We start from the raw sequence: 24,569 nt of genomic DNA on the forward strand, positions 1-24,569 counted from the left end.
TTATATCTGAACTGTTCATTAGTCATGTGACCTTTAAGAACTTGAAATGTGGTTGGTATGACTGAGGAACTAAAATTTTAATTTATGTAACTACATATGGCTAGTGGCTACTGTATTTGTCAATAGGCTCCAAATTGGGGTGCACACAGACCAAGGAGGGTACAGAATATGCAGAGTACAGAAAGAAAACATACAGACACATACACATGTATGTTTTAAATAATTATTTCTGATATTTTGTGAATATGTTTTTAATGTACTTAACATATTAGGCATATCATAAAAATTAATAAACAGAAACCTCAATTAATATAGAGTCAGGAGACCAGAAGAGGGAGCTCTTAAGCCCTATGACAGTAGCAGAGACCAAAAGGAAGAAAGATTTTCTCTTCTTGCCTGGCAAGAGCTCAGCCAATGAGAGGTTGTCACAACTCTACCAATGAAAAGCCACTGTACTTGGAACTCTCAATTCCTCCAATGGACTCTTTGTTTACTCTAGCCCTCCGAAGTTCCTCTTCCCCTCATTAAAAGAGTTCTCCTCTCCTTACTGGGGGGGGGGTGTGGGGGGGGGTAGACTTGCAGGTGCCTTGCCATGGTAGCATACCCTGAACTGCAATTATTTTTATTGGAGAAATAACTGGCAATCTATTTGTTTTACATCAACATTATAATAGACATGTGTGTATATACATATATGCACACATGTTATATATATTAGTTTATACATAATTAAATATATATATATTTATTTAACACTTATATAGCCCTTACCATCTACCAGGCACTATGCTTCACAAATATTAACTCATTTAATCTTCATAATGACACTGTGGGGTAGATACTTTAATTATCCTCATTTTACAAATGAAGAAACTAAGGCAAAATTTGGATGTGGCCAAGGACACAGGTAGCTGGCAGCAAAGCCAAAATTTGAATAGTCATTTTGGCTTCTAAAAGTCCATGCCTTTTAGGATAAGCTAAATACGTATATTGGGAGGTGGGAGAGGCCAAACACTTTTACTGATAGGTGAGTGATGAAAAATGTTTGGTGACTATTGCTCCAGACTAGACCTTTGACAACCAGTCAGACATAGCAATTCCTAATCTCACACTTTAAAGGGATTTTGGAGACGATCAAGTCCATCCTTTTTTCCACTGACAGTTGCTGTTCTGTACAGAGAGGTGGATGAGGCTAAATGAAGTTGGGAGACGACTGAGATGAGAGTCCTGGGGACATTTGTTCTTGTCTACAGAGACAACTATAGCTAACACATGTAAAGATTTCTGTGATGGTGATTTTGTTTTCCTATTTTAAAAAATATCCTTGCCAGTTTTGTTCTAGTTACTAATTTTTAAAAAACATTTGTTTCTGAGATATTGACCAGGAGAAGATGGGAGGCTGCAGACCTGGAGAGGGTAGAATCCCAGACCAAAAGAAAGTTGGTTGGAACCAAGACCTGCTTATGTTCCCTAGGTGGGTGCTGGCGGCTCTAATTCAAGAACAATCAAAGGTAAAAAAAAAAAAAGGTATTATTTCAAAATCTTGAAATAATAGATCAATGGGAAAGAAAATGTACCCAAATCTAATTTCCGCCTGTACACTTTTTGTTTGAAGTGAATATGCTGTCCCCTCCCCCCACCATTCCTTGTCTACTTTAGGCATCTTTAATATCTCTCCATGTACTCACCAGCGCGCTTAGCTGCTTAGTGGTATAAATGAAGAAGGTCAGGTTTAACCTTATATACTATCATTACTGTTTCCAGGTGTGTGAAGTAGGTAGATGAGGCTTGCGGCGTCACAGAAAAGTTTTGGAAAGACCGGGGTTCTAAGTCCGGGAATAAAGGCATCACTTAAAAGGCTGTGCAGAGTACGTGGGGTATGTGTTGCAGCCGCAGCTCCCTGTTTCAAGTGGTAGGGTTTTTAGGGAAAGCAAGTGGAAGATGTGACGGGGAAGGAACGCCGTGCTAAGTGGTAGTAGCAAACAAATGTCTGCCCCGACGCTTTAAATCCAAAGCTTTTATTTCCAGGCTGCGTGAAGTTCTTGAATTCCCCGCGGAGGCCCGTTCGGTGGTGGGGGAGAGGGGGGCCCAGCTTTCCTTCCATTCTTCCAGCTTCGCTAAGACCTTCTTGGTGAGATGAACAATCCTTTCTAAGAGTTTGCCCGCGCGAGGCAACCCAGGTAAGGCGTCCCACGTGCCCTCAATCAGCTCCAGGACCCACGACCCCACTCGGCACGGTGGAGCCAACCCCACGCCCCGGCTGCCCAGGTGGGTGTGGCCTCCGCGGTGGCCCCGCCCCCTCGAGCACGTCGCGCGGGGCCGCCCGGGCGGGGCGAGGGAACAGGCAAGAAAGGGCGGAGAGCGAGCGGTGTGAGTGTGCTCGTGCCCGCGCTCGCGCCTGGCGTGTGGGTGGCGGCGCGCCCGTGCGCGCGCAGGGGAGAGGCCAGCTCCGGCGGCCGTTGTGGGTTTCGACCGGAGGGGCGGGAGGGTCACCTGAGTCCGGATCGCGCCGGCTGCGCGGGGCCGCTGGCTGCACACCCTGGGAGGCTGGGGCGGGGGAGCGAGCAGAGTCTGCGCCCGGCGCCCGGGACGAGGAAGAGTCGGACCTTCTCTACAGCCGCCTTCTGCGCCCGGCCGGGTAGGTGAAGCCCGGGTTGGTTGTCCGGCGGCCCCTGGCGGGCCGGGAGAGGAGAAGCGAAACTTTCTGGGCGCTTCCCACCGCGGTCCCCGGGCCGTCGGCGGCGCGGGGAGGTGTTGTCGTCTCGGGCGGCGGCGACCGACGCCATGTTGGGGTCTATGAGAAACGGGGCGCTCCCGGGCCGCTTCCCTCCCGCTGGGGGAGCCGCGCCCGCCCGCCGGGCTTGAGGGCAGCCGGCAGGGCCGCGCCGGTGCTCGTCCAGTCCGCGGGGCCGCGGGGAGGGGGCCGGGCAGACGCGCGAAGGGGTCCCCGAGGTAGGGCGAGAAGTGAGGCGTGAGGACTGGGGTCCAGTCGTGGCCACCGGCGTCTTAGGGTGCCAACATCTTTCTATCCAAAAAGTTTGCAGGGTGTGGGCATCAGGGATGTTGTAACTTGAACAACATATTTTTATGTGATTTCGGGCAAAAAATGGCACCGCAGAATTTGCTCTGATAGAAGCGCTGGCTCTAACGCCTTACTTATTTGGAGCCTTTTAAAGTCGTATGGTCTTTTGACGAATTTAGTTTTCCTTTAAAATTTTTATTGAAGGCCGGGAGCTTGCTGTTCATGTGTCTTGAATACCCCTGCGCGCTCTTAGTACATTGTAGCAGTAACTTTGAGTATGCGGTGGGAATAATGGGTGGTATTAAGGTTACAGATAACCAAGCCTTTCTCTGTAATTCATAGACTCACAAAGTATGTAAGCTGATAAATACCTTCTTTGTTGTGTTTTAGTACGTTACTGAAAAAATTCAGTAAAGACAGACACGAACGTTCACTGAGAGACTTAAAGGCATGTGTTGTTCTCTTAGGAATAAGGTGAAGTGATCTTGACATTGCGAAGTTTTTTCCTTCACTTTAGTTCCTTAAAGGTGCATGCCTACCTTGTTTTGAGCATTTACATTTTTCTGTACTCAAGGCGTAGAGGTTAATTCAGTATTAACGAAGGCTTCTATTTTAAATCGTTTCGGGTCGTCACAGCGTTGGAGGTGAATGGTATTAAGTTACTTATTTGAAAAGCACATGTAATCGCCTCAAAAAATAAAACTGGTGTACTGACCAAGGAAGGCATCAAAAAAGATTCAGCTTGAATCACCCTAGTAAATGAATGTAAATTACTAGTTTTAATGAAGGCATCTGAGCTTCCAAATTCTGTTAATTCTACTGAAAGCACTCTTAACCACAAATAAGATAAACCCTTCAACATGTCTTGGAGAATTTCTCTTCTTGAACTATAGATAAAAATATAGCTTCCGCTCAGATTTGAGTGCTAATTTTCTTAGGGTTTTTTTTTTTGTTTTGTTTTGCTTCATTGTCAGGTAATTGCCATTATACATATTTATTTTTCTAGATGCAAGAGTTACCGAGAATGAGGTGATTTAACTAACTTCACAAATTTAGCAGACAAGGTGGTATTTAACTGAGGTCTTATGACTGAAGCCTTCTCATTTTTTTTAATAGCATAACTTTGCAGGATACATAACTCATTCCTGTGGTGCAGTCTGTGTCCACCTTGGTTCCTCTTTCTTAGCTGCTCTTTCTGATTTTAATTTAGTTCCTCAGCATATATATTTCCTAGAGTATTTCCTAGGAAATTTCCTGATTTACAAGGAAATTTTTCCTCTTAAATATACTCTTTGAAGCTTTTTTGCCCTGTTCTCCTTATCCCACCCCACTTTTCTCCCCAAGAATAATTCACTTATCTATCCCATTGCATCCCAGTAAATATAACATTTATCTGCCATGGCACCTCCTTGACAGCAGGCATCACATGAGGTCTAACTTGCCTCTTCATCCCCAGTGTCCCAAGAATATAGCAGATGTTCAGGAAAGGTTGGAATGGATGAATGCACATATGTTTCTTGTAAATATACTTCATGAATTTCTTGTTAAATTGCACTTTCTGTGGGCATAAGTAGTTAAATCTTCTCTAATTGTTTTTGGGAGGGGGGGGATTTACCTTGATAACTCAATTAATTTTGGACTGGGGATACAGAACTTGAATGTTAAGAAATTCCAAGTAGATAATGGACTGAAGTATAATCAACAAAAAAGCAGCAGCTGTGGGTCAACAAAAGGATAATAATCATACTTTTAAAGTGCGACTGTATTTAGTATTTGCACTGAATGGAAATAGAGTTAATGCCTGAAAATTTTGAAGGTCATATTTATACATTTAAGCTCTTTGATAGAGCAACTCTCATTTCTCTACCAATTATTGTTTTGCTAGAATTGTCTTAGAATTTTGTTTTAGAATGCCTTGCTTATTGGAAAACATATAACAATTGCTTTTCTATTGATAAGTTTATCTTTGAGAACCAGCTTTGTACCACCAGCTGCATGCTTAATAGCAAGGTGTATGCTGGCTTAATAAAATAGACTTTGTAGATATACTCTCACAGTGCTGTTTTAAGTTGCAAAACTTAAACTAGGTGGTGTTCTGTAATTGTGTAATGAAATTACTGTAGAATTTGGGGTTAATTCCCTGCCCCCATAACTTTCTCTCCAATCACTCCATAAACCACAAACTATGTGCTCAGTTTGGGAGGTCCTGGGAAGAGAATATAGAAGGCATTCAAGTAGTTGCTGTGAGTGCTAGAGAAAGCAAGTTGTATGTAGGGTGGATTGGAACAAAACCAAACCAAACCTGAATTCTAGGTCTGCTCCATTCTACTTGTGACTCTTGAACAAGTCACTTCACTTCTTTAAGCTTCACTGGACTCACTTGTGAAATGGACACAGAAGTATTTGCCTAACAGTGTTGTGAAGATTTACTACGATGTTTGTGGAAGTGCCTGGTTGCGGGATATTCAGTAAGTTAATTAGCAAATGAGCAGAGTGGCAGTGAATTATAGAATTTTAAAAGGGAAGCAACCTTTAGGAATACGTAGTTCAGTTCTCAACTTTGGTGCACATTAGAATTCCTTGAGGAGCTTCTGAACCCCACCCTTGAACAAATCAATCACAATTACTGCGTTTGGAGTCAAAGCATAGGTGACTTTGCCAGTTTTTTGTTTGTTTGTTTGTTTTGATGTGCGGTCAGGGTTGAGAACCATTAATTTAATTCAACCCCCCATCTCCTCATTCTCTTCATTTTGTTGTTGAATAAAGTGCAGAGAGAGGTTAAGTGCCAGCCAAATTCCTGTCAGGTTAGAAAGAATGAATTTGCATTAGAGGAAAGTGATGTGCACAGAAGTTAAAGTAACAGTTACCTTCATTTCAGACCAGAAAGGCCACATTTGGAACTACAGTTCAGTAAGTCCGGTGGCGACCGTCTCCACTCTACATTAACAACCTACATGGATGCCTGTGTTATTTAACCTTATCATCATTTAGACCTCAGGTCTTAATCTGTGACCAGAGGTGATTCAAGGGCCTGTTTTCCATCATACCTGATGAACCAGCTTTTTGTTCTCATCGTCACCTGCAGTCCCTCCCACGCTGTTAGTTTTCTCGTTTTTTTTCCAGTCCTGAACTCTATAGTTCATATACTGTGAACCCACTAGTACCACATAGTCGTCCTCTCCTCGACCTTTGCTGTATGTAACTGGTCAGTTCTCAACTTATAAATATCACCTTTTACTTTTTCTACTTTTGTCCCTGCCTAGCATTCCTGAAAAAAGTCACATCTATGGTGACTGTTAAATATTTGTTTTCCAGCTGCCTGTGTACTAGTTCCTTTCTAATCCTTTCTCATCCCAAAGTTGACTCATTTTCTCTATTGCCTTTTCACTCTTAGGTTGCTAACCCCAATCTTGAAATGCTTGACTCTTAACAGATGACCTTGCTTCCTTCTATGGATTTTATGATGTGAATTTTCTGTTTTCTTCTTTGCATCAACTTCTTTTTAAATCCCTTTTTCCTTTCCATTTCCATAAGCGGAACTATCCTTAATTCTTTATACTTGTTTCATTTAAACAGTGGTTGGGGAAAAAAAAAAAAAAGATTTTTGTATTCTTTGGTTATATTTTTATTAATTATACCTATAACTTTGTGTTTATTATATTTTTCTAAACATTCTTTGCATTTTGTTAATTTAAAAACTTTTTTCTTTGTCTATGAGAGAATATGTGTTCAATATAAAATAATTAGGCAATATCAAAATATTTCACCCTAGTACTTAGAGATAACCAGTACTAAATTTTTAGTGGCTGTCTTTCCAGACTTTAAAAAAAAAATTTTTATATTGCATGTGCTGTTTAGAAGCTTTTATTTAATAAATTGCCTTATTTAACAATTTTCCACATTAAATATTAATCTGTGTTCTCCAAAAAGCTATCTAAAAATCCATTATACGGATATGCCCTAATTTGCTTCACTAATGTCCTGTTGTTGAACATTTAGATTGAGTCTGACTTTTCAACATTATAGGCAAAGCTACAGTGAACGTCTTCATATGAACAACTTTGTACACTGGTCTAATTATTTTTTGCATATATACTTGGAAGTAGAATTGTTGTGTAAACTTTTTAAAGTGCTTATATTGCCAGAAATGGCATTTAGAAAAGTTATTCCAGTGTATACTTTCAAGAATATGAGTGCTTATTTTTTCCACATCTTAGAGAGGTGAATAATACATCATTTAAATTTTATTTCTTTGATTAGCACTGAGAGCCAGCATTTTTCCATTTACTGGTCGTTTCCATTTGTTCCTTTGGAAATTGCCATTTGTGTCTTACCCATTTTTCTTTTGGGATATTTTCCTTTTATCTCATTGATTTACAGGAGCCCTTTATATATTAAAAATGTTGACCCTTTGTCATATTGTGCAACTATTTTTCTTTAACTTTAAGGCTTTTTTCCTCTTAGTGTTGAGTTTAAAATTTTTACGTGGTAAAATGTTTTCTTTTATGATATTTGGCTTTTTTTTATGTTATATTTAGCCATTCCTCTCTAGGGCTAGAAATTTAAGTTCTGTTTGTCACTATTAGAGTTGATGCCAGAGGGAAAACTTTACAGTACAGCCTCCCTTCCCTGCAACCCCAAGAGTTTGTTTCTCAGGATAAATTTCTGTGATTAAAAATTCCAGGGTCAAAGGGCAGTGCTTTCTGAAATATTACTGTACATTACCTTAGTCCTCGATTTTTCCCCCACGTTTCACTGCTTATTGTGACCTTTTGGCACAGTGAGGTCATTTAGTCTCTGAGACTTGTGAGACATGTGAAAGCATGTTGAAAAGGTGCTTTGTGCTTTCTTGTCTCCCCTTTTCTCTTCTCTTGCTTCTCCTGCTTTCTAAACTAGGCATTCCCCAAAGTTTAGTCCTCTGCCCTCTCCTCTCTTCTGCAGCATCAGTGATATCTCTTCACAGATAACTCCGAAACCTCTTTCTGTCCTGGAGCTCCCTGCTCATCTTGGGGTTTCTATTTGTCTGACAGATGTTTGTCTTGTGGATACCTTGAAGATACTTCAAGATAAGTATGTCCCAGACTGATTTCTTCGCCTCCTGAAACAAAACTAGCATTTGATCTACCCAATGGATTATGCCTAAACCTTTGAAGTCATCTTATACTCACTTTCAAACCCATTCAGTTGGTTCCTAAATCCTTTCTGCCTTACCTCAGTAATCTCTCTTACTTCCATCTTCCCCTTTTTATTTCTGCTGTCAAATTTGTGGCTTAGGCTTTTGTTACCTCTCACTTAGAGACTACTGTAATACGCTCCTGCTTTTTTTGCCTTCAGTTTTGCTTCTTTGGTAGTCTCTCTAGTTCATCCTGTGTTCTGCTTCTGTGTACTTATTAATATTTTCCTATTTTCCTTGGTCTTCCCATTGCCCGTACAATAAAGTCTAAACTGTTCAGTGTGATGCTTACTTTCCTCTGCATTTTGGCTCTTCCCTATCTTGCCAGGTTTCTAGTTTACCACTATACATTCTCCAGGCCCTACCTCCTTCAGCCTGGACTCAATTATCTCCTCTCTGGGGAATATATTGTATTTGTACACCATCATCTCCTTTCTCTCTCCCTCACCCCTAAATAGTTTGACCTACTACTTTTGCTCTAAGGCCCAGCTTGAATTTCTAGTCATTTAAGAGTTGTTCCTAAATATTCCCCCTGGTCAAAATTACCTCCCAACTACACTCTTTGGTCTTATTCATCACTCTTTTTATTTTTTTAATTAAAAAAAAATTTATGTTTTTGGTTTGTTTCTCCTCTGCTCCTTAAGATTTTGAGTGCACAGATTGAGGTAATCATATTCCTCAGTTCATAGCATACTATATGAGTACCAAACACTTTCTTGTTTTGTTTTGTGTTTCCTTCCTTATCAGTTACTTCCATTATCCTCTTTCCTATAGAAACACACCCTAATGTATAATACATGAATTATATATACTTGTGTATATAAACTCGGATATATGGCTGTCCTCCTTCACAAAGATTGTTAGTTTTGAGTACTTCTATCTTTGTACAGAGTAAGTAGTCAGTAAATGTTTGCTACTTGAAATTCATTGAAAATTATTGATTTTACTAGCTTCCATATTGCTTAGACTAAAAACCCAGGGATTTAATTTCAATTTTACTCTTCCACATCTAGTTTAGTTATGGCAATCCTGAACATTACCGATTCTTTCTTTTCCTGTTGCAAACTTCAGACTCTCACCAACTTTCCCTTTTACTTTTGCAGTAATTTTTCAACTGGGTCCTTTCAGTCTCTCCCTCCTGAAATCTTTCACTGTTTCCACAGTTATCTTAGAAGAATCCAGATCAAATCAGGCCACTCCTTCCCAGAGCTTCAAAAAGAACTCTCAGGAACCAAGAAGATCTCTTGTCTTATTTTTTTCTGCCCTGTTTTTCTACTAAATATCTCTTCTGCAGCTGTACATGTAACTTTTTAAAAACACATTTTTCCTTGCAGAGCTTTATGCCTTTACGTATCATGTTTTTGCCTCTTGAAGTTCACAACCTGTTTTCAGTGTTTTTTTCAGTGTATTTTTCAGAACCTGTTTCAAGTGTTCAACTGCTGCGTTCTTCCTTACCGCTTTAACGTTTTTATTATAGTATTTATTTCATTGTGCTTTTTATTAAAACCTTGTGGGAACATGTCTTAATTCCCAGTGTCTGGTTCATTCTTGTTTTCCCTTTAACACAAAGCATAAAGTCTTGAACGTAGTGAGTAGATTGTAACTGCTTTGAAAAATACTAAAGAAAATTTGTTAGGGATGTGATGGGTACCAGCTTTATTTTTCAAATATTATACAATGATTTAACAGTTGTCAGCACTGTACAGCTGCCCCTGTACAAATACTTTTTGAAATGATGACTTTTTTATCTGAATATTGTTGATGATGAAAATACGCATACACCATCATTTTTTATTTGCTAACTAAACAGCTGTGCTTTTCGGCAAGAGAAGAAATCATTTTTATATATTATCTTGAGATTGAGATTTTAAAAACAGGATCTGCTATGCTCAATACTTAGAATTCACAGTTAGATACTATAGTTAAATAGACGAGAACATTTGCTTGTAAATTTAAAATCTGTGGGCCTAATGAAGGGTGTGGTTTCTGTTTTGTGTGAAAATTAGTACTATGGATGTCAAAAATGAAGTCTTTGATTTTCATAAAACTCTAGGTCAAGAAGCTGCTGCTGCTTTTAACTGCTCAGTGCACAGTGATGGCATGTATATGCAAGCAATTTTGTAGGTGCTATTGGGAATACAAAGTTGTAGGAAATGATCTTCCTTTTTTCAGGAACCTCCAAATCTGTTGGGAATAAGCAGGTATACAAGTCTTTATAAAACGTAATAGAGGGCTTCCCTGGTGGCACAGTGGTTAAGAATCCGCCTGCCAATGCAGGGGACACGGGTTCGAGCCCTGGTCTGGGAAGATCCCACATGCCGCAGAGCAACTAAGCCCATTCGCCACAACTACTGAAGCCTGCGTGCCACAACTACTGAAGCCCACGTGCCTAGAGCCCGTGCTCCACAACAAGAGAAGCCTGCGCACCACAGCGAAGGGTAGCCTCCAACTAGAAAATGCCCGTGTGCAGCAACGAAGACCCAATGCAGCCAAAAAAACAAAAACAAAAACAAAAACAACATAATAGAATATAAGTGCCATAAATGGTACAGGTAAATGGTATGAGGATTTAAATGTAAACAATATGTGGCTATGAGGTTACTGAACTGACTGGTAAGATTTCAGAACAGCAAGTGGGGAAGGGCATACTGAGCTCAGGTAGAGGAGAGGAAGCTCAGAGCATAACCTGGGAATAGCTAGTAGTCTGGTTTGACTGTAACAAAGAGAACATACAGAAAGAGGTAAAACTGAAAAGATAGACTGGGCAGGCTGGGGCTTGACTGAAGGGCTTTGAATACCAGGTTAAGGATTTTGGAATTAGTTCAGTTGGCCAGGGAGCCTTTGGTTGTTGAATAGAGAGTTACCTGAGCATAGCTGTAGTTAAAGTATATTAATCTTGCCTTGTGTGTTATGGTTTAAATGCTAAAGACTAGAGGACTTGTTTCAAGCTTGAGGTCCATATTCTTTCCCTTTCTAAAGACCTTTTTTTAACTCCCAATGTGACTGTTCTGGCTTTCTAAATTAATTTTTAAAAATCTTCAACTGTGGCTTAGCCATTCTTTGTATACCATGGTGAGTTTCTCTATCAAGCCTAACCTATTTGAAACTGCCTTTACTTACACCCTAAATTAGTCATTGCTTTACTTTTCACTTCCTTTTAGTGTTTGAAGAATTATTTTCAGCATACGTTCTACTTATTACCATGTGTTTTAAGATTTTTGTGTCATCAGTGGCTTTCTCCAAATACCTAATAAGGTCCACATGAGTGAAATATTTCTGGAATATTTATTTCTGAAGGTAGCAAAGTATAATGGAAAGAACACGCATTTTTTACAAAAACTGACTGTGCGACTGGGAAAATTCCTTAACTAGTCCATGACTCAATTTACTTTTTTGTAAAATGGATATGATTATCCGTTTTAACAAAATTGAGATTATTAAATGAAATAGAAAAATGTGGACGTGCCTAGCACATGTAGGTGTTGAGTAAATGCTTTTTCTTTTTCCTTTCTTGGTTAAGCCTGTAGTGTAGTGCATTTGAGTCTACTTTTCAGTAATAGGCAAATTTAGTGCCTACAAGAGATTTAAAACAAATTACTATGGTTCTCTGTAAATATGATTCAAAGTTTAGAAGTTTCAGTTCTTATCAATCCACCTTTATGAGTTTAAAATTAATATAAAAGGTTGTTCCTTTTTTCTTACCTAAGAAATGAATGTTTCCTTGATCACTACTAATTTCTACAATACATATTGTATAATTGGTTTGCCACAGAGGCAGAAATGCTAGTGGAAAGGGGAGGGAAAAACTGTCCCTTCTTATTGATAGAATCAGTAAAATTTACTAAAATTCCAAATGTAATTTGCTAAATGTTCAAGTATTTCTTCTTTGCTTTATTATCCTAGTAGTTTACTGAAAGTCTTTAGAATTTTCTAGAATTTCCTGATTATTATTATGCTTACTAAATTATAGAACTTTTGAAAGTAAAAACTGCTCTGTCCTTTGCATATGGTAGGTGCTTAGAATAATTGTTCATTTGACTTAGGTGCATTAGGAGAGAGGGGTAGTTCTAATACCTACACATTTGCCCAGGGAGGATGTACCTCTGATAGTTTCTTGCTGCTTTTTAAAAAAATCTCTTTTTTCCCCACTTTCCTGTTTGTCTCTCCTTTTTTTCCTTTTACAGTTTCTGTAGTCTTAATTCAGCAGTAACACAGATTTTGAAATCTCAATTGATATTAACACATAGTCAAAAGTTTGATTAAAAATTAATTTTTAGTCTTAGTAAACCAGAAGTATGGCCCATCTACTATCAGAGTTCATTATTTTAAAGACAAGAAAGGGCTTTGCAGATGATTTTATTCAAGGTGGTAGCTGGTTGTGTGTGTGTGTGTGTGTGTGTGTGTGTGTGTGTGTGTGTGTGTGTGTGTGTAGAGCAGTTAGGTAGCTTGTATGAAATCTCTTATTTTGTGCCAGAGCTGAGATTAGAATCCAGGTCTTTTGGTTCATAGTTTATTGTTTTTTTCCAGTATAATGCACAGTTGAATACTGAAGCTCACTGATATCAGATGTCTTGGGTACGTGGAAGAAATTAATTAGGTGATTTTTTTGTTTTAAACTCACCTGCAGGGATGAGATAGAAGTATTGGTTTTCAGTAAGAAGAACTGGGCCATAGTATTCTGTGACAGTTGGGCTGTCTTCTCAATTGTAAATAGCATTCTGACTCTTTTTTTAAAAAAGAGTTTTTGCCTCTTCTAGTATTACATTTTTAACAGGTGGTAGACACTCCATTGAAGAACATATTAACTTTAGAAACAAGATGTTACCAAAAGACTAGTGTGGAACTTGGATGATGCAAATGTAGTTCTTGTCTACAGTTGTGAAGGAGATAACTTGAAGCTTGGATGGTTTAATTTTTTAAAATTGGTATATAAAGCTGTCTTTATAAAAGTTAAGAGGGTTTCTTTGTTTTGTTTTTAGTATGCTTTTCCTGTGGTTCTTACATTTTGAACTATGAATTAAGGCCGCCAGACACCTTTTGTTGGAAAAGAAGACAGGAAATCAGTTGGAAAACTGTTGGATGTGTAGAGTTCTCTGCAGTGGCTGGATGTGGGATGAAACTAACAGATATATTAGTAGTTTTCTTATCAGTAGTAGTAATGAATTAGAAAATACAATGTGGGAAAGAGACTAGATTCAAAATAGCAACAAAAAGTATGAGATACTTGAGAATCTAAGTAATGTAACAATCTTGTGAGAAGAAATGTACAAAATTACTGGGGCATTAAACAAGATTTAAAACCTTGGGAAGAGATAGTATCAACCTGCTAGGAACATATGAATTCACCAAAATTTCAGTGGATTTGGTCTCTATTTTTTTCGTTTATTTATTGTAATTGGAAATGGTTCTAAACCTTAGCTGCACAGTGGAATTACCTGAGGAACTTTAAAGTGTCCCAGTACCCAGACCAGACCAGTAAAATCAGAACATCCTGCAGGGAGGGATCTAGATATCAGTATTTCTTAACCTTTAATATCTATCATCACAACCTATTGGTCTCAGTTTTGTATTTTGAGTTTCTATTGATTTTTTAAAAAAAATTTATTTATTTATTTATTTTTGGCTATGTTGGGTCTTCGTTTCTGTGAGGGCTTTCTCTAGTTGTGGCAAGTGGGGGCCACTCTTCATCGCGGTGTGCGGGCCTCTCACTATCACGGCCTCTCTTGTTGCGGAGCACAGGCTCCAGACGCGCAGGCTCAGTAATTGCGGCTCACGGGCCTAGTTGCTCCGCGGCATGTGGGATCTTCCCAGACCAGGGCTTGAACCCGTGTCTCCTGCATTAGCAGGCAGATTCTCAACCACTGCGCCACCAGGGAAGCCCTGTATTGATATTTTAAGCAGTTCTAATTATTTGTAGTGATTGACATTTTTAAAATTTTATTATTTCTTAGAGATTTTCGAAACCAAAAGGAAATTTACGTATTAAAAAACATAGCTTGTTATTACTGTATGGGTTCGTTGGACATGTATAAATCTAAGATATAGGATTTTAGTGAGTGATCTTGTTTTTCCTGTATCTTGAAGCATTTTACTATTTTATTATCTTAGGAATTATTTAACCAAAAAGAAGAAAATAGAAGTGATGTAATTGCCTGGACGGATGATGCAGTGATAAAAAAAATAACCACTATTGCACCATTTTTCAGTTTTATTATTACATTAACCAAAGTATTGCATCATCTTTCAAAAAGATACGAAAGCAATTTGGAGATATCTTTAGTCTTTTTGTTTATTTTAAGCTTTCATTTAGCATATTTGAGAATTTAGATTTTTTTCATTTTCATCTAATGACAAAAAAATGAGCAAAGCTAGACATTTCAGAACTGTTGGACAAGTCAGAGGATGAGTGCAAAGAAACAGCAACACTTAAACTAATAATGATGGTGAAACATAAGTGAAATCTCAGACAATGAGTCTTCAGTTGATGATTTTCTAGATGAGTTTTCTCAAACTCAAAATTAATTAGTAAATAATATTCCTAAAAACAGAAATGAAAATATTATAGATTCATGCATGACAACTTATGAGCAGTTAGTTGCATTTAAAGGATACTATACTTTTGTATCTACATACCTTCAATAACAGAAATGTGGAATAAGAAATTTGCTATGTTTCAATTTTTATATTGTTCTTAAAGTTATTGTTTTTTACTATTCATTTACTCTTATTTCTGTAAATTAGTTGTAAAATGGATTAAAATATTAAGAGTAAATAAAAAGAGTATTTTGGACCCAGAGAGTAAATTGGGATGGCTATTTTTTTATGGTATACTAAAGGTTAAGAGTTCCCCTGTGGTTCCAGACAGCTAAGGTGGGGAACCACTGTTCTAAGTAGATGTCATCTGGACAAATAAGCAGAAGAGATTAGGTAAAACATTTAAAAGGTTAAGTAATGGGAAATAGTCTAGACTAGTTTTACCAGGTGCATGGTACTGACAAAAGAATTATAAAACAGGTTAATGGATTAGGCCAGACAGCCCAGAAGCAGTGTTATAATACTATATAAAAATTTAATATAATAGAGTGTCATAAAGCAGTAGATTAGATTATTAATACTAGTAAATAATAGCTACCACATGTGGACTACTTGCTGAACATTTTGTATGCATTATCTCATTTAATCCTCCCCCGATATAGCTGCTATTATTATTTCCATTTATAAGTGAGGAAATCTGAGGTCACACAGTATTTGGTGATTCTGGAGCAGTTAGCTCCTTTAGAATGCAAATATTTGAAAATGAAAAAGGGTTTTTACCTATGACAGAATAAATTTCAGGTGGGTAAAAGAATTAAATGTAAAACATAAACCATAGAGAATAATAAATAGGTGCATCTGATAACTGGATAAGGGAAGCTTAGGAGTCAGTCATGGGAAAAAATCACAAAGGAAAATATCTGTAAGTGTAACTACTTAAGAAATAAAACTCCCTTTGTGTCAAACACCATAAACAAAGTTACAGCTTAATATACTAGGAAAAGCAATGAAATAAATGGGTTAGTAGACTTTATGTGTAATATACTCATATAGATTAATAACCTCTAAATATATGAGTGTAGAAATACAAGTTAGTAAACACATTAGAAAGTAGCTGGTCTCAAGAGGTAGCTATGAAATAAAATATTCAGTTAAATTGAAAGTACTGTTCTTTCCTGTTTTAGGACTTTTGTCCATAGTATTAGTTCCTTTGCAAGGCTGACTCCTCATCCTTTAAGACCCAGTGTGTAGCACCACCTCAGTGCAGTCTTTTTGAACTACTCAGTAAATGAGTTTTTCCCTATATCTTGGCACACTGCTGATTTCCTTCATTGCACTTCACCTTTTGGAGTCACCTATTGGTTTATTTACTTATTGTGTTTCTTCCTCATTATACTCTGAGCTCTGAGAGGAAAAGGATAATGTCTGGAGTTCAGAAAGTGTTCAATAAAGTTATTGAATGAATAAACATAATGAATAAAAGAGAAGTAAAAAAATGAATAAAATGAGATACCATTTTAAAAAATCTACTCTATTTGCTGAAATTTTTAAAGAAAAATATTCTGTGTGAAACAAGATGGGATGGATATAGTCATGGTGCTACTTGGTAAACTGGTGTTACCTTTCAGAATGGAAATTTTGTAAAAGGTAGCAAGAGCTTTAAACATTAGTGCCTTTTGACCCAGTAATTTTACTTCTTGGAATCTATCCTAAAGAAGTCATCTCTGCCAGAAGATGGGGAAGCATTCTTCCTAGCTCTTACTGTATTCACTGATATTCCTTCCTAAGAAAAGTAGACAGAAGTCCAATTGGGCCACATTTTATAGTTGTCTTCTGCTTCTTTTCATGCAGATATGCAAGGGACTCACTCCTTGGCTAGCCCCGGTATTCTTGTATTCTAATACTCTCTCAAAAGTCTTTGAGAGTTCTTACTGCTTGGGGCACCTCACTGTACAGGTAGTAGATTTGGATTTGGACTTTGGAGGAAGGTAAAGGGTCCTGTTTAGGCCTTGGGCTAAAGGGTAATGCCTTAAATACAGTTTATTAAGAGCCTTGCTTTGGGGTATCTGGAAGTAATCCAGCTAATGGTGGTACTTTGATTTCATTTTCGATAATCTCCCTTCTCCCTTCTCCCTTAAATCATGATGACCTATCCTTTCAGGTTATTTGCTCAAATTAGTATTCTTTTATCTTCAGTATTTTTAAGGTTTGCGGTGAAGGTCCAGAGGTTAGCAGTAGCTTTCTTAGTTCTTATAGAGTCAGTGGAGCCTTAAGGAATAATCAGTGTGCCATGATACACTGGTAACAGCGCGCAGGAATCAGCTTTGAGCCTCAGTTCTGTGACAGCCTTGGGCATGGTACTTAACTCCTTTATGTCAGTTTGCTCATCTATAAACTGGAGCTAATAGTGCATATCTATCATAAGGTTGCCCTGGGTAGGAAATACAGGAATAACATGTGAAGTGCTCAGCTCTTGCTTGGGCTCCCAGTGAGTAGAGTTAATTCCAGGCTGTTTTGCCTGAATCTCTCTATTTGTGCCTTAGTTTCTCCTTCAGCTCACATTTCAGCTAATAGTACTAGATCTTTCTTTGGGAGATAAAAACTTCACAGCAGTTTGAGACAGTTAAAATCAGAAGATAATAAATGTGAAAAGCACTGCACAAATTTGTGGTGGTATTAATTCCAGTATTAGCAATAATAGGAAACCTGTTTGCATTGTATATGAGCTGATTAATAACTGTATAATGAGTAGAATCAGTAATTGATTCAGCTGGGAATAAATAGATACTTTCAATTTTCCACAGGTGCCAACCTCTTTCTTGCCTTAGGACCTTTGTAGTTATTCCTTTTGTCTGGAATATTCTCCCTCATCCTCGTCCCTCAGGTATGCATATCTAGTTCTGCCCTATCAGCTGAAAAGATGCCACTTTAGATACCCTGACCATCCAGTCTGAGTAGACTGAGTAGTCCCAGTGGATTTTTTAAAAAATCACTTTAAAAAATTACAATGTTAATTATTACTTGGGTCTTGATTTTTTTTCTTTTTGCCTCCTCGCCAACTAGGATGTAAGCCTTGAAGAGCAGGGACCTTGCCTGTGTTGTTTATTATTTTTTCCTGTACCCAGATCAGTGCCTAACAAACACTTGTTGAATGTTTGACTATCATGTAAAGTATGAAAGATTATCCATAATTGTACTTCCCAGAGATAAATAACCATTATTGGTATTATGGTATATAGTTTTCTAATTTTACATACTTAATAGTGTCTAATATTATGTGCTTATACCATATTTCATTGAGTCTAAAGATGAACGTGTTTTACTGTATTTTATGTCTCTAAAATTGGGATGTCGTATAATCAAGAGTTTGCCATGATTTAATTGGCAGCATTTTTCTTTCTCAGTAGCACATAAAATGAGGCTGTGTCTTAAAATCAATAGCATCTTAGATTTGATGAAATTTGGTATATATTTGAAACAAAAATGAGATCATTATGTTCAACTCTCCCCACCTAGATATCAATATTTTGAGCATTTTCCCATATCACTGTATTTAGATCTATCACATTCTTAACAGATATCTAGCATATTATTAAGGGTGTATCATAAATTGTTCAACCAGTTCCTCTTGATGAACATTTGGAGCTTTTCCAGTGTTTTTTTCTGTTACAAACAGTGCTGCGTTGAATATACTTGTACATATCTTTTCAGTGCCTGGGTCAGTGGGTACACATATTTTCTATAGTGTGTGAGGGTACCTGTTTCCCTATGTCTTCGGTATTACTGCATCTTAAGAAATTTTTTAAATTTTTGTTAATCTGATGAATGAAAACATATCCTAATGTTTTATTCATTTATTTAATTATGAATGAGGTTGAGCCTCTTTTCATGTTTACTTTTTTTATTTTCTCTTCTGTGATGCACTTGTGCATAGGGCAGTAGACTTTTAATTGGCTGGCAGATTTGCCCTAATTAGAAAGAGAGGCCATCACAGTTTGAAGCCATGTGTTGTCATATTAATTTTTGGGAACAACTTTCAGGGCAGAGTCCACCCTTGTGGAAGGCAAGAGGGCTTTATAAGCACCCAGGATTAGGGGAGAGACAGAATTCAGGAATAATCAGAATTGTCGTATCCTTTATAATGGAGGCCAAGAAGAGTTACAGTGTCATCAGTTTGTGAGCTGAATACTGGAACTTAACTATGCTCTCACTCTTTAAATGCTCCTCTCCTTTCTAATGTGATTTGGTTATAGTGTGGTATTGTTAGGTTAGTGGTCTGAAATAGGCACAACTCTGGGACTTGAGTGAAGTCAATATTGGATCTAGAGATTAAATCTTCGATCATTTAAGACTAGATTAATGTGGGTTTTTTGCACATTGCCAAGATGTTCTTGTCAACATTTTTGAGCACTTTGACTATGCCAGACGGTGTGCGTTTCAAAGATAGATATCAAATGGTCTCTGCCTTTTAGGTTCCATTGCAGCCTATGGAGAAGACAGATTTCAATCCTTTGGTAAGAGTGAGTCCAGAAGGTACAGGGAATATGAAGAGCACAGAGGAAGGTGTTTAGTCTAACAGAGTTTAAGGAAGACTTCTTGGAGTAGGTATGATAAACTAAACTGAGTCTTGAAGGATGATAAGAGTCAGCTGAGGGTAGTAAGTAGTAAAGGATGCAAGAGCATGAGAGAAGATGTGTATGGTTGAAATGGACTACAAGTGGTAGGGTTTTCTTAGAACATAACATTTGAGGTAAAGAGTGACTTATGATGAGTCTGAGAAGATAAGCAAGAACCAGATAATGAAGGGCCTTAAATGCCATGTTAAAGATTCTGCATTTTATAGGTTAAGGGGAATAATTTTGAGTAATGGTATGGTCAAATTTGCATTTGAGAGATCACTGCCTGAAGATTGATTTAAGGGGCAAGACCTAAGGCAGTGAGGTGTGTTGGGAAACCATTCTGGTAATCCAGGTGAGAGGATTGAGGCTTTAGCTCAATGGTAAGAGAGCCGACTGGAAAAATCATAGTTGTTTCTCTTATATAATATTTGGCCCTCTTGTTCAGAATTCCTCTGAGATTAAATTTCATGAAGCTGATGGCTTATATTCATTTTCTAATTATTTGTTGTTTTATGTCTGTAAGAAGTTTATACTATTATAAATACCTGCTAATGATACTATATGGAGATGGTTAATAAGTGTTTTTGATGATTATAAAAATTGGGAGATGTTAGCTCTTTTGGTATACTTAGTGATTATCTTAGAGGGAAACAATTGGGGAATTTTGCCTTTGGGTAGAAGTAATGATTTGTTAGATTAAATTCAGATTGTATAATTTTTTTAACTTATATGAATTTATAATTTCTATGAGCTAATTTCTCTCTCTCTTTTTTTAAAGGCTATTAGCAAAAGATGGTGGATCGCTTGGCAAACAGTGAAGCAAATACTAGACGTATAAATATAGTAGAAAACTGTTTTGGAGCAGCTGGCCAACCCTTAACTATACCTGGACGGGTTCTTATTGGAGAAGGAGTATTGACTAAGTTGTGCAGAAAAAAGCCTAAAGCAAGGCAGTTTTTCTTATTTAATGATATTCTTGTATATGGCAATATTGTCATCCAGAAGAAAAAATATAACAAACAACATATTATTCCCCTGGAAAATGTCACAATTGATTCTATCAAAGATGAGGGAGACTTGAGGAATGGATGGCTGATCAAGACACCAACTAAGTCGTTTGCAGTTTATGCTGCCACTGCCACTGAGAAATCGGAATGGATGAATCACATAAATAAATGTGTTACTGATTTACTCTCCAAAAGTGGGAAGACACCCAGTAATGAACATGCTGCTGTCTGGGTTCCTGACTCTGAGGCAACTGTGTGTATGCGCTGTCAGAGAGCAAAATTCACACCTGTTAATCGTCGTCACCACTGCCGCAAATGTGGTTTTGTTGTCTGTGGGCCCTGCTCTGAAAAGAGATTTCTTCTTCCCAGCCAGTCCTCTAAGCCTGTGAGGATTTGTGACTTCTGCTATGACCTGCTTTCTACTGGGGACATGGCCACGTGCCAGCCTGCTAGAGCGGACTCTTATAGTCAGTCATTGAAATCTCCTTTAAATGATGTATCTGATGATGATGACGATGATGATAGCAGTGACTAAAGGCATATTTTGAAATATTTAATCGGATGTGACTATCTGAGAAATCAGCTCTGGGGGGAATGTGAAATCCTGAGCTTTCTGTCAGTTTTGCTCTAGCCATGAATTTGCCTGAGAAACTTATAACCTATGTGCCTCAATATATTCTATAGAAAATAGGTCCTGTTACCATCCCCCAACCCCAACTGCTGCTGCCACTCTCCTCACCTCCCCCAGCTCCCTGTTCTTCTACAGGGATAAACTGTTGCGAATATATCAGATAAAGTTTTGGTTTCTTATTCTTGTTTTAATTCTAGACTATTTTCTTGAATGGTTGGGAAAAGATGTTTATTTAACATATGTACTACACTGTTGTTTATTATATGTTCTGTTATATGGAAAAACTAAAAGCAAAGAATGATGGAAAAAGGAGTATGATGTGGTCAGTTAATAATGTTACTCGCTTTTTTCTAACCATCCTATCTAAAGGTTAAGACACCAGTAACAGAAATACATGCTTTGGAAATACTTTGTTTGGCTTTTTCGTATACCAGGTGGTGCCTTATCATAATAGCACTGTTGCATGTAATAAGCCCCTTCTCACTTTTTAGTTTGTTTTAAAAATACACTGGTGCTCTTTGAGGTGTAAAATGAATGTTATAAATGGGTGTAATTAGAAAATACTTCTCATTTGACAGCTACAAATAACTAAATTTAGAGGTTCTTTATTCTATATGAATAAATATTTTTCCATAAAATAGTTGTGATTACTGTATATTTTTACTTTTTGTAGGTACCAAATTATTGTCATTCTGAGGAATTTGGTTTGAAATTTATCAAATACAAATTGTCATTGCATTATTGCTACTTTTAGTAAGACATATTTTTAGGTATAAATTCATCTGCTTTAACATTGTTTCTAGAATGAAAAATCTTATACAACTTCTTGAAATTAAACAGTCTCTTTAAAAAAATCTCATGCTAGAGCACAGATCTACTTAGGTTGAAGATTTGGAAGAAATAATATATGAGAATGGTCAAGAGAGACCAGTTAAGTTTGACTAGACTTCATATCTGTGGAAGTATTTTCTATTTCAGTGTGAAACTATCTTGAATTTACAAATATAGTGTTATATTTTATAAAGTTTTGTAAAGTCCCAAACAATATTTCTATTTTTGTAAAACAGTTGTATGTTTAATCTGTTTCTGAAATCATTTTGCAATCTATGGAAATAGAGTAGCAATTGATCTTTCTAAATTGCGAACTTTATTGAGTCAGTCTAGATTGCTTTTAAGAAGAGGTAATTTTTCACTCTTTGCTTTTGAGGCAGCCATTAGGTTGAAAGAATATTTATCATATAAAACTTGATGCATTTTGCACTACTCTCCATTTGTATGCTGCAAATAACTGTAGTCTTTCAAATATGAAAAATCAGTCTGAAGTTTGTTTTAAATTCTAAATTCTTTTGTTTTAAAATCTTTAAATCTGGATATTGCAAATGTCATGAGAGGTTTGATTTAATAACTTGTGATGGAGGATTCTTTGGTTTGGTTAAGGCACTAGCTTTACTTTTAAATTGTGCAAGCACCTGAGATACATAGATCTCCCTGTAGGAAATGTGAAAGAAAGGCACAACAGGTTTTTTTTTTTTGTTTTAATACCATATGGACTTTTGTTTCTAAGCAATATTTACATATAATCAATAAACATATCCAAAAAGGACCATGAAATCTGAGAAGTGCTAATGGAGACTTGCTCGTACATAGGAACCTAGCAAATTCAGGAACCAAGGGGAAATGTTCTGAGATGACATTTATGTTGTCAACCTCTATTGACTCTGTTTTTACAATAAAAAATATTTTACAACTTACCTTCTGTGCATATTGTGACTTGAAGATTTTTTACCCCTTGCTAAGGTTAATGGAGATGTTATGCATATTTTACCTCATTTCAACAGCTGTGAGTGCCTTCTATGTGCCAGGCATTGTTCTGGGCACTAGGAGTAGAGCAGTGAACAGAGATTGCCTCTTTTTCATGGAGTTTACCTGCAAATAGAGTCCAAGCTGTGTTTTCTTCCAGAATTTTTTCTGTAATTTTTAAAGCTTTTATAAATCTTATATATGAACCTGAAATGATTTTGGTGCCAATTTCTCATGCTGTTCTCTTGAATGAAATTTACTTGGACTGTACTGGACCCCCAGTACATTAACCAAATTGGTAACTATTGGCATAAAGGAAGCAAAAATTTGTAGATGCCAAGGAAAAATATTAAATTGAATACACCTTAATACAGGAATTCATGCCTTTGGGTCAAGTGCCTACAATGGCCAGTTTTATATAAAGTCATTTGTTTATATATCTTTGTCGCTTTTATGCTGAAATTTTTTTCTTTTTTTGGCCGCACTGCATGCAGCATGTGAGATCTTAGTTCCCCAACTAGGGATCGAACCTGTGCCCCCTGCAGTGGAAGCACAGAGTCTTAACCACTGTACTGGGAAGTCCCTGAAATTCTTATAAATGGGTAGTACTGAATTGTATACCTATGATTTTTGAAACATTCAAAAATGTACTTGAGCTGTAATCTTTCTCTTGGATATGCTAATTTGTTCTCAAATATATGTTGTAGCTTTATACAGTATAGTAGCAATTACCTACAAATCCACGTGATTGCTATACATTAGAAGATAAATAAAATTGAATAGTAAAGTCTAGGATGAAAATACATGAAACAGTGTTTATTTTATTGATAGTAACTTTAAAGTTTTTATTTAAAAGCTAAATTATTTTCAATTCATTCAACATTTATTAAGTATCTGTTATGTTAGGCTCCATAATATTGGTGTTGTTTGTTTTAAACTTTTTAAGGGTCATTTCTATAAAGGTTATTGTCAATGGCATTCTCTTAAAGTAAATTTCTTAAAAATTACTTTGTAGTTGGCATCTGAAGTAATTGAAAAATTTTTTTGCAACAGTATACTTAGTATACCAAATTTCAACTCTACAAAGTAGAGTTTTAAGCCATTTAACCAACAGTATTGCTCTTTGCATCCACTCTAAATGTAGTATTTGGCAAAACCGAAATTGGCAAAGGTAGAATTGCTTGGCTTGATAATCCTATCTTTTTAATTGATCAGTAATAGAAAGGTTGAGGAAGTTGGTTGATAATATTGCTAACATGATCTTCACCATCCAAACCATTGTTATATTTAATTATGTTAGTTAAAATGATTGCTGTAAAGCTTTGATGGTATTATCTAACAGTTTATCAAGAAAAAAGGAGTAGTCAGTATCACTTTAAACAGATTTTGCTCCTGTCAGCTTAATGTTTAGAGAAAATAATATGCTTTACTCTTCTTTATTTTTAGCTTTATTGAGATATAATTCACTTACCATACAGTTCACCCATTTAAAGTATACAATTAAGAAAATAAGATAAAGTTATACAATTCAGTGGCTTTGGTATATTCTTGAAACCATCACCACTGTTTCCAAAACATTTTCATCACTTCAGAAGTAGCCCTGCACTCATTAGCAACCACTCCCCAATCCCCTAGCCCTAGGCAACCACTAATCTACTTTCTGTCTATAGATTTGCCTTATCTGGACATTTGACAAATGAAGTCATACATTATGTGGTCTTTGGTGACCTGCTTTTTTTCACTTAGTATGTTTTTAAGATTCATGTTGTATCATGCATGAGTA

General features: G+C 37.0%; 1 protein-coding gene across 2 annotated transcripts; it reads left to right on the top strand.

Annotated features, from left to right (window-relative positions):
* Positions 1-1,753: 1,753 nt before the first annotated feature.
* On the top strand, positions 1,754-22,737 carry PLEKHF2 (pleckstrin homology and FYVE domain containing 2). 2 transcript variants are annotated; one of them, XM_082432784.1, is made up of 2 exons: positions 1,754-1,877; positions 20,127-22,737. In XM_082432784.1, the coding sequence occupies exon 2, from the start codon at positions 20,141-20,143 to the stop codon at positions 20,888-20,890; it is 750 nt and encodes a 249-aa protein (XP_082288910.1). In that variant the 5' UTR covers positions 1,754-1,877; positions 20,127-20,140; the 3' UTR covers positions 20,891-22,737. The 2 variants fall into 2 exon arrangements, with proteins under 2 accessions (XP_082288910.1, XP_082288909.1); XM_082432783.1 differs by lacking the exon at positions 1,754-1,877 and adding an exon at positions 2,346-2,638.
* Positions 22,738-24,569: the final 1,832 nt, after the last annotated feature.

This window comes from Balaenoptera physalus, assembly GCF_965194825.1.
Source record: "Balaenoptera physalus genome assembly, chromosome: 17".
NCBI lineage: Eukaryota > Metazoa > Chordata > Mammalia > Artiodactyla > Balaenopteridae > Balaenoptera > Balaenoptera physalus.

Bases quoted from the DNA above. Each gene is read 5' to 3' on its own strand.
- PLEKHF2 (XM_082432784.1), top strand. From the start codon at position 20,141: ATGGTGGATCGCTTGGCAAACAGTGAAGCAAATACTAGACGTATAAAT.